This window comes from Loxodonta africana, chromosome X (genome assembly GCF_030014295.1).
Source record: "Loxodonta africana isolate mLoxAfr1 chromosome X, mLoxAfr1.hap2, whole genome shotgun sequence".
Taxonomy (NCBI): Eukaryota; Metazoa; Chordata; class Mammalia; order Proboscidea; family Elephantidae; genus Loxodonta; species Loxodonta africana.
The window spans coordinates 155,395,977-155,406,753 of NC_087369.1; the positions used below are offsets into that span (position 1 = coordinate 155,395,977).

At 41.2% G+C, this 10,777-nt stretch overlaps 1 protein-coding gene across 1 annotated transcript; it reads right to left on the bottom strand.

Moving 5' to 3' along the window:
• Positions 1-6,170: 6,170 nt before the first annotated feature.
• On the bottom strand, positions 6,171-9,736 carry USP26 (ubiquitin specific peptidase 26). The gene has a single exon (XM_003420861.4). The coding sequence runs from the start codon at positions 9,115-9,117 to the stop codon at positions 6,382-6,384; it is 2,736 nt and encodes a 911-aa protein (XP_003420909.1). The 5' UTR covers positions 9,118-9,736; the 3' UTR covers positions 6,171-6,381.
• Between the last annotated feature and the right edge of the window lie 1,041 nt (positions 9,737-10,777).

Sequence of the window (10,777 nt, forward strand, 5' to 3'; positions counted from 1 at the left end):
ACCTGGGGACAGGCTGACCAAACTGAACTGTTCCATCATGGAGGGTGCAAGATTTGTCCTCTCTGAAATAAATACATATTTTGGAAATGAGTTTGTCTTCCCTTCCTACGATGTGTCTGCCAGCACCACCATCCATGGATTCACAGAAAGCCTTGCCCACCATCATGGTATTCCACACAGCCTTGTATTTCATCACGGAGTTCATCTCACAGCAAAGGAAGTGCAGCAATGGTCTCATTGCCATGGAAATAACTGGTCTCATGACATATTCCATAACCCGGAGGTAGCTAGCCTAATTGAAAGGTGGAATGGCTTCCTAAATACTCACTAACCTCACCAATTGGAAGAAAACACTGATAGGATGGGATTCTGTCCTAAAGGATGAAGATGGTGCTTTATGTCAGAGAACATTATATAGTACTATCTCCCCCATACACAGAATACATAGATCCAGCAATCAAGGGTGGAAGTGGGAGTGGCTCCTCTCACTGTTGTATTTAATAGCCCAGATGCTAAATTTTTGTTTCTCATTCCAGCACTTTTGAGCTCTGCTAGTTTGGAGACATTGCTTCTTAAGGGTAGAATGCTTTCACCAGGGGCCACAACAATGATGGCTCCACTGAGTAAGAAGTTTGAGACTGCCACCTGGAAATTTTGTCCTTCTTCTGCCACTGAACCAACAGGCAGGAGGAAGGTGTTATGGATTGAATTCTGTCCCCCCCGCCAAAAACATGTTTTAAATGTTGTTGTTGTAGATGCTGTGCGTAACAGAACTAAACACTGCCTAGTCTTGCACCATCCTTACAATTGTTGCCACATTTGAGCCCACTGTTGCAGCCACTTTGTCAGTCCATCTCCTTGAGGGCCCTCTTCATTTTCACGGACCTTCTACTTTACCAACCATGATGTCCTTCTTCAGAGACTGATCCCTCCTGATGACATGTCCAAAACATGTAACACGCAGTCTCGCCATCCTTGCTTCTAAGGAGCATCCTGGTTGTACTTCTCCCAAGACAGATTTGTTGTTTCTTCTGGCAGTCCATGGTATATTCAATATTCTTCATCAACACCATAATTCAAAGGCATCAATTGTCTTTGGTCTTCTTTATTCATTGTCCAGCTTTCGCATGAATATGAGGTGACTGAAAACACCAAAGGCTTGGGTCAGGTGCACCTTAGTCCTCAAAGTAATGACATCTTTGCTTTTCAACACTTTAAAGAGGTCTTTTGCAGAAGATTTGCCCAATACGTCATTTTGTTTTTTGACTGCTGCTTCCATGGCTGTTGATTGTGGACCCAAGTAAAATAAACTCCTTGACAACTTCAATCTTTTCTCCGTTTATCATGATGTTGCTCATTAGTCCAGTTGTGAGGATTTTTGTTTTATGTTGAGGTGTAATCCATACTGAAGGCTGTGGTCTTTGATCTTCATTAATAAGTGCTTCAAGTCCTCTTCACTTTCAGCAAGCAAGGATGTGTCATCTGCATAATGCAGGTTGTTAATGAGTCTTTCTCCAATCCTGATGCCCTGTTCTTCTTCATATAGTCCACCATCTTGGATTATTTGTTCAGCAGACAGATTGAATAGGTATGGTGAAAGAATACAACCCTGATGCACACCTTTCCTGACTTTAAACCAATCAGTATCCCCTTGTTCTGTCCGAACAACTGCCTCTTGATCTATGTAAAGGTTCCTCAAGAGCACAATTAAGTGTTCTGGAATTCCCATTCTTCACAATGTTATCCATAGTTTGTTATGATCCACACAGTCAAATGCCTTTGCTTAGTCAATAAAACACAGGTAGTAAACATCTTTCTGGCATTCTCTAGTTTCAGCCAGGATCCATCTGACATCAGCAATGATATCCCTGGTTCCGTGTCCTCTCCTGAAACCGGCCTAAATTCCTGGCAGTTCCCTGTCAATATACTGGTGCAGCCGTTTTTGAATCATCTTCAGCAAAATTTTGCTTGTGTGTGATATTAACGATATTGTTGTATAATTTCCACATTTCTGTTGGATGACCTTTCTTGGGAATAGGCATAAATATGGATCTCTTCCAGTCAGTTGGCCAGGAAGCTGTCTTCCGTATTTCTTGGCATAGATGAGTGAGCACCTCCAGCGTTGCATCTGTTTGTTGAAACATCTCAACTGATATTCCATCAATTCCTGGAGCCTTGTTTTCACCAATGCCTTCAGAGCAGCTTGGACTTCTTCCTTTAGTACCATCGGTTCCTGATCATATGTCACCTCTGGAACTGGTTGAACACCGACTAATTCTTTTTGGTATAATGATTCTGTGTATTCCTTCTATCTTCTTTTGATGCTTCCTGTGTCGTTTAATATTTTCCCCATGGAATCCCTCACTATTGCAACTCGAGGCTTTAAGTTTTTCTTCAGGTCTCTCAGCTTGAGAAGCACCCATCGTTTTCTTCCCTTGTGGTTTTCCATCTCCAGCTCTTTGCACATGTCATTCTAATACTTTGTCGTCTCGAGAGGCCCTTTGAAATCTTCTGTTCAGTTCTTTTACTTCATCAATTCTTCCTTTTGCTTTAGTTGCTCGACGTTTGAGACCAAGTTTCAGAGTCTTGTCTGACATCCATCCTGGTCTTTCCTTTCTTTCCTGTCATTTCAATGACCTCTTGCTTTCTTCATGTATGATGTCCTGGATGTTATTCCACAACTCATCTGGTCTTTGGTCACTAGTTTTCAATGCATCAAATCTATTCTTGAGATGGTCTCTAAATTCAGGTGGGATATACTCAAGGTCATATTTTGGGTCTCGTGGACTTGCTCTGATTTTCTTCAGTTTCAGCCTCAACTTGCATATGAGCAATTGATGGTCTGTCCCACAGTCGGCCCCTGGCCTTGTTCTGATAATGTTGAGCTTTTCCATCGTCTTTTTCCACAGATGTCATCAATTTGATTTGTGTGTTCCATCTGGTGAGGTCCATGTGTATAGTCACTGTTTATGTTGGTGAAGGAAGGTATTTGCAATGAAGAAGTCATTGGTCTTGCAAAATTCTATCATTCCATCTCTGCAATTGTTTCCATTACCAAGGCCATATTTTCCAACTACTGACCCTTCGTTTCCAACTTTCGCATTCCAATTGCCAGTAATTATCAATGCATCTTGATTGCATGTTCGATCAGTTTCAGATTGTAGCACCTCATAAAAATCTTGTGTGCATGTGTGGTAGGCAGGGTGTCCCCCCACACCATTCCCTCAGAGATGCCCTTGACCTAATGCTTAAAAAAAAACATGGCCCTTGAGTTGATTTTGACTCATAGCTGCCCTTTAAGACAGAGTAGAACTGCCCCATCGGGTCTTCAAGGAGCAGCTGGTGGATTCCAACTGCCAACCTTTTTGTTAGTAGCCAAGCTCTTAACCACTATGGCACCACAGCTCGGTTATCCTCAGAACTTATGAATATATTGTTATCAGAGAAAGTCGAATTAGGGTTGAAGATGGAATTGAGATTGCTGATCAGCTGACCTTAAAACAGAGATTTTCCTGGAAAATTATTATTATTGGGTGGGCCCACTGTGATCACAAAGGTCCTTGTAGTGTTGGGGAGGCAGGAGGAGGAGAACCAGGGAGATGGTAATGTTAAGGATTTGGGTCAACACTGGTGGCTTTGAAAATAGGGCTATGATTCAGGGAATGTGGGTGGCCTCTAGAAGCTGAAGCAATAGATTATCCCCTAAAAGGGATGAACCACTACCTACAGCTTGGTATTAACCCAGTGATATGTACTTTGGACTTTGATATCCACAACTATTAGATAGTAAGTTTTTTTAACCACTGAATTTCTGGTAATTGGTTACAAGAGAAGTGGAAAATTAATACACTGAATGTTGAAAGACATTTTTGACCAAAGTCACCTGGACACCTGACCCATAAATTAGAAAACCAATTTACATCCATAATAACACCCACAGAGTCAATGAAAACATTTTTGAGTTTTTTATTTGAAATAAACAATGTAACATACCATGTAAATTGTATACAACCAGTCATTTATATGCTCAGAATTTCTTCACAGGGCAATGATGGATTCCACCGAGGATCCCACCCTTCCGTGGACACTCCTACATCTTCACCTTCCCATTTGACCTGCATTTGGACGTGCTATGTGATGAGGAATATCATGTCCTGGATGTATAATCCTCTGTACCTCAAACCAGAACTTTCTATATCCCTTAACATACTTGCTTCTTCATACTCCTTGTCAAAAACAACTGTGTCTTCACTCAACAATTTTTCTGACTCCTGTATGACTGGGCTCAGCTTTGACTACTCCAACTCTTTGGAGAGCATACAACTCTAAATCTAAAACTGTAACTGTTCTAAAGCAGAAAAGTAGGAGACCAAACTGCTCCTTCCCCTCCTCTAAATGCAACTCTAGCCTTATCCTTTAACCATGCCAGCTGTTGAGAAACTGTACGAATTGAATAAATCCTTCATTGTTGAGTCTATAATACCTTCTTAAACAAGAGTGATGGCTTCACTCCAAGATGCTTTTCCAGTTGCCTCAACAATTTTCAGGTCCCCATCAGACCTCCTTCTGGATGCAGTATGTTCCGGTAGAATTCCCAAGCTTTGAAATCTGATCTTCCCTTGTTGTTATTGGGTGCTGTCAAGTGGATTTTCACTCATAGTGACCCTAGAGGACAGAGTACAACTGCCCCATATGGTTTCCTAGGCTGTAATCTCCTGTGGAGTTTACAGCCTAGGTTTCCCCTTAGAGGCCATTACTTTACTTCCCTACATCACTACATTCCTGGGATTAAGAGAATCAACAAGCTTTCGGATTGAGACAGCAACACTAACACCATACTTCATACACAAAGCCAGCTTATCCAAGTTATTAAAGTACTGAAATTCCAAAAAAAATTTTCAAAAAACTTTCTTATACAACTTATTCAGTCAAACAAAGGTGCAAGGCGCCAACAGGTTTCCTGCTATGAAAGCAGGACAACTCAATGTTACAAAGATGACACACGCTAAACCTCAGGTACAGTGTTAAGCCTGAAGAGCATGGAGATCCAATCAAATATGTATGCACCCCAGGATTCGTAAGTCTTTTAACCTGGAGCAGACAATTTCTCTGTAAGTTTGTTGACATTAATAACAAGTAAGACTTTCAAATCTTAGAAGTCCAATTAAGGCATGTACTGTTTACTCCTTAAAAGAACAAGGTCACTATGCTCTAAGGGCCAGAAAATTTTTTAAAATCCGGAATTAGTTTTCTCAAGTTGAATGTAGTTTGTCCAAGGAGTGCCAGATAAAATTCTGGTAAACAACGCTCCGTTAAGGCAATACCAGTACTGCTTTGGCAAAATAAAAACAACAAAATGGGCTGAAATCACTAACAGCCAATGCCTTTCTAGCAGATAAACAGGAAAAGAACTGTTCTTTTGAGGGCAAATTAACTTCTCCTTCCTCAGAAAGTTAGGCAGCCAAAGCTTGACAGCATGTGACCCCTTTAGCATTGAGGAAAAGGAGGGGTTCCAGCACCCAGTCTGGAACCTGAACTGGGATTCAGACCTATCTACACAGGCCCAAGAGGATTCAAAAGTTACCAGCCTCATTTACTGTTTTTTTTTTTTTTTTTGCCAAGACCCCAGAAACTTTTTTTTTTCTTCTCCACCGAACTCTGAGTATTTTCATCAGAGAGAGATTTTGTGTGCTTTGGCTTTTGTATATTTAAGAGACCTACACGAATAGAAGAAACACAATAAACGTGACCAAACACTTTACCAAAACAAGCAATTCAAACATACATAAGCAAATACTCTACACACTACAGCAATGGTTCTCCAACGTTATTGAGCATCAGAATCTACATTAGATAATGTTGGGCTCCAGCCCTGGAGTTTGCAATTTATAGTAGCACTGGGGTGAGACCTAAGCATCTGCATTTCTAATGAGTATCTAGAAACCTTGGTGGCATAGTGGTTAATTGGCTGCTAACACCAAGAGGTTGGCAGCTCGAATCCACCGGGCACTCTATCAGGCAGTTCTACTCTATCCTATAAGGTCACTATTGAGTCTGAATCAACTCGACAGCAGTGCGTTTTTTGTGATTTTAATGAGTTTCCTGGTGATGCTGATGCTGCTGGTTGGAGGAACGGACTTTTAAAACCACTGTATTAGAATATGGACAGCACTACTCTACTTTGGTAAGGGAGAAGGGTGCTCATCAGCCTGACGATATATGATTGATACGTCTGTGGCAGATTAGAACAGAGATTCATTTATAAGTGTTTCTGTATGAACTTTCATCCTGGGCTAATTGCCTCTTCATCTCTGGATAGAGCTCACAGTTTTTCTTGCATAGAGTCAGTCAAACAGATCTGTGTAACTAACAGTCTGTTTGTCACCCCTCCTGACAGTTCTCCCCTGCATTTGTGCTGTGAAGCTCGGAGTTCTCTTCCCTTCTTGAAAGCTCTTCAAAGATCTCATTGTGCATGTAAAAGAAGATGTACCCTGTGGAAAGCCTCTCCCCGCCTTTCCTCTGGGTCTCTTTCATAATTGTTACCTGCAAATCACTGAAGGTGAACCAGAGCTGCCTCTCAAAGTCATAGATATGGCTGACATAATGGCCTGAATGAAGGCTACTTCCAAGATGGCTGATAATGCTGATGAGGCGATAGGCATGAGGATCTATCTTCTGAGCTTTTTCTTGTTCTTCAGCTTCAGCTTCTTTGTTCTTCCTATCTAAAATGTCTGTGTTTCCAGAGTTCTTACAGGAACCCAGTGCACCCAGTAATTTCACTTTAGCCTCTTGCAGACTTAATTCTGTATGTCTTCTAAGATTATCTGTGTGCCCCTGGGCTGGTTTCTGAGGGCTTGGAGACCATGCCTGCTCAGAAAAATGCCCACAGAGCTTCACCCCATCACAACTGCCGGGCTGTACAACCACTTTTTGGAATCCTTCTGGAATTCTGGCACAGTCAGAATCTAACTCTGAAAACATGTTGGGTTTCTTGTATTTTGTAAGCTCTGGATTTTCAGACACACGTTGAAAATGAACTTGGGAAAGACCTGCACCTAGGCTGCTGATGGTTTTATTTCCATCTTTACGGATCAGAGAAAGGGAGAGGTCTTCCTCATACGTCACTGAGGCTCTTGCTAGCAGCTCCTTTTCACTGACTGCTCGTAATCTTGAGCTTACCAATTCTGATTCTGTTATATTGAGCTTAGAATCTTTTCCTGGGTTTTTATCCTGCTGTTCTCTGCTTAACCCTTTAAAGACTCCCTGGCATTTTTGTGTCTCAGCCTCCTTGTCTGATCCAAGGCAGAGAGTCAAGGGATCTTTAGATTCTGAGGCCAACTTTGTCGAAGGCATCACTGGGCTGATGGTTCCAGAATTCATTTTTTCAAAGACTTTTTCAGCTTGAGAATTCTCAGTATAGACATAGCTTCCCAGGGGAAGAGGTGGTTTGGTGCTTTCATTGCAATGAGAAGACAAGTTTAAGTACGTGGGAACAATTACATTCTGTTCATTCTTTCCTAAAGGCAAAGAACCGCTAAAGCCATAGCGTTTCAGATGAACAATAAGGACCCTGGGTAGCCTACTAAATATGTGCGTCGCAAGTGAACGTTCGTGCTCACACTTCCCACACCTATACTCAAGTTCTTCTGCTTCAAAGAAAAGATCTAAAGAGGACTGAAGAGACATTGGGACCCCTTTTGCTCCTTGGGGAAGGTTGATAGAGAGATAATTACTCGGTTCTCTCTTGAGAACAACCTGACCACAGGCTTTGCAAGTAATAGAGCACTTCAACTCAAACTCAAAATTTGTAGTGACAGGACAAATAAGCACTTTACTAGCAGCACTATCAGCAAAAGCCTGTTGAGGTGAATTTCTTTTCTCAAATTCACATTTACTCTCCCAAACTGCTTGTAATGTTTTCATATTCTCTTTCATCTGATCTAAACAGTGGCCTAAAAACTCATGAGCATCATTCTGGATATTTTCAGAGAAGATCTTCGCAACCGCTGCAATAGCTCTCTTAATATTTAGTAGTAGTTTCTCCTTGACTCTTATGTTATACAAGTTTCTCAAAACAAGCAGCTGTGCCAGGCACAAGATAAGACCACTGAAGGGAACTTTACCCCATGGGATGCTCTGATAGAGTAAATCATCACCAAATGATGGAATTGAAAATAGGGTCTGTAAAACTGCATTCATATAACAAGTGTTTCCCAAATTGGGGAAGCCTTGCAATTGTTTGTCTGGGAAGAAGTCAAAGGACAGTTCATGCTCCTCCCATTCTTCTAGGCCATCGTGGTTGTACTTGGGTTCGAACAAAAATGTGAGAAGGCTTTTGCGAGACAATGCCTTCATAAAACGAACACTGTGCAAGTGACAGTTTCCAGTAGGCCTGGTCTCAAATGACGTTCCAAATTTAACTTTCCTCTTATCTTTTAACCCTTTTAAATCCACTGGTTTCTCCTGAGTGTGGCTTATATACCTCAAGGGATATGCAATGGATTTCTTGTCAAGTACAGAGTTATCCTTTTTCAAGAAGTCTTCATTGCTTTCTGGACGAGATGATTTTCTTTTGCTCTTCTTATGTCCACTTTCTAATAACCCTGTAAGGGAATGTGTTGATGATATTGATGTAAATGAAGGCAAATTCTGAAGGATAGCTGCTGCACTTCCTTTAGCTGTCTCCAAGGATCCAGTATGTGTCTTCTTAGAAACACTGTGAAATGTAGTTTCGATTTCCTTTTGTGTTATTGCTCCGGAAAAGATACCCCCGTCTCTAACAAGTTCCATGGATGGTTGAAACTTGTTTTGATGCTTGTCCAGGAACATCTTCAACTGTTCGGCATCGCTGTAGGACAATCTGTCAATAAACAAGAAGCTATTGTTTTGGAAAGTTACATGGAAGTGATTTTGGTTTCCTCCAAAGAATCTAAAGACGATGTTTCTAATATTATTAGTTAGCTGAAACGCCTTTATAACTTCTTCAGCGCTAAAATGGATCACCAATTTATCTTTCTTTTTTCCTTCCACTATTTCAATGAATGCTTCTTTTGACTTAGTCATCCCAGTCTTCTTGCTCCAAATTTGGACAAAACCAGGTACTAGTAGAGAAGTCATCTTTCTGTTACAAATAAAACACACCAGTCTGAATTACTGACAATCTTTAAGTCCCAATTTTTTTTTAAAGTTCACCTCTGAAGATAATGCCAAATAAACAGTTCTTTAGACACCTATCTTCAATGATCTTGTTTTTCCAGTGTTGGTTTTATATCAGAGTCTCTTCCAGGATATCCAGCTCTTTACTGATGACATTAATGCCTTTTGATAGCTGTCCGTGATCACAAGAAGGTGTAGTCTTGATTCCTAAGGCAAAGCCACTGTTGTAAAAATCAAGAAAAGTTATTTATCAGAGAAATGCTTGGATAAAACTCAAAACTGTACTCCCATAAAATAAATCTCCCTTCCACCCCAATACCGGATTCCATTCTCATTTCCCCACTTCAACTGAAAGCATGAAACACTTGGAAGACTTTCAGTACACATCTGAAAAGCTTACTGAATAGCAATGTTTCAAGAGTTTGCACATAAAATGCTAATCCTACTGTCACAAAATGTCCCCCTGGTTAAGCTCAGTAAGTGATTAACACAGTGGTAGGCACAACATGGCCCTCAACACAAAAACAGATTAATAGCCCTTGATACACAGAAATCTAGATTGAGTAGATTCTGACTCATGGCAACCCCACGTGTGTCAAGAGTAGAGCTCCGTGAGGTGGCTGATTTTTAAGAAGTAGATTGCCAGGCCTGTATTCCAAGGCACCTCTGGGCAGACTCAAACCTCCAACCTTTCACTTAGCATGTTTGCACCACACAGTGTTTCAGAAGGTACCTTAGCATGTTGCAATTGGTCTCACTCACAAAGTGATGAATGAATCTGAAATCCCAATTCTTTGCATAAACACTTTCTAAGTACACACTTCCTGCTTTGGGATGAGCTAGTAGACATCTCTGCAGATTCTGCCTGGTATCCTGTGGTGTCCTTAAAACAACTCTAGCAGAAAGTGAGTAAAAGGAGACAGCAAGTCATTGATGTAGGGGAACAGAAGAAGCTCTGTCAGGAGGTGAGGAAACCCATCAGCCTGATGCAATGAGACAACCAGAGCCTAGATGTTAGCAGTTAAGGTAGAACGGAAATCATCACCCTACCCTCCAAGAATATGATAGAAAAGGTGAATAAAATAGCCCCATTATGGGCCCCTCTGCTAGTCAACCTACCTCAGAATACAAAAACTCCCAGCCAAATGCCCCAGCTTTCCAAAAAATGTCTCAAACATCTTATGTGAACACTCATTGAAGGCGTGATGTGTACAAGGCAAGTATAAACTCTTGAGGACCAAGTAACACGGTAACCATTCCCAAAGCCCTAAATGTTCTAAGGTGAGAATAAGTTAGATGTCAGATACACCACTCTCCAACAACCAAGATGCAGTCCTGCTGGTAATGAATGTTTCTCCCTAAAATAAAATGGCTCTTTTTAGTGGAGTCGCTGGGTAGTGCAAAAAAGGTGAGTAGCTCAACTACTAAACGAAAAGGTCAGCAGAGACAACACACTCAGAGGTGGTCCTATGTTAATGGGAAGGAACAACTCATAAAAGAAAAATAAGAATGGTTGCACAACTCGAACGCCTGACGATCTACTCCCAAAAGGTCATACATAGACTTGAATACTAACTACAACACGTGGGACCACTGTGAGTCAGAATCGGCTGACAGCAAC

What these genes read in the sequence shown, in the direction of transcription:
- USP26 (XM_003420861.4), bottom strand. Translation starts at nt 9,117, where the DNA reads ATGACTTCTCTACTAGTACCTGGTTTTGTCCAAATTTGGAGCAAGAAG.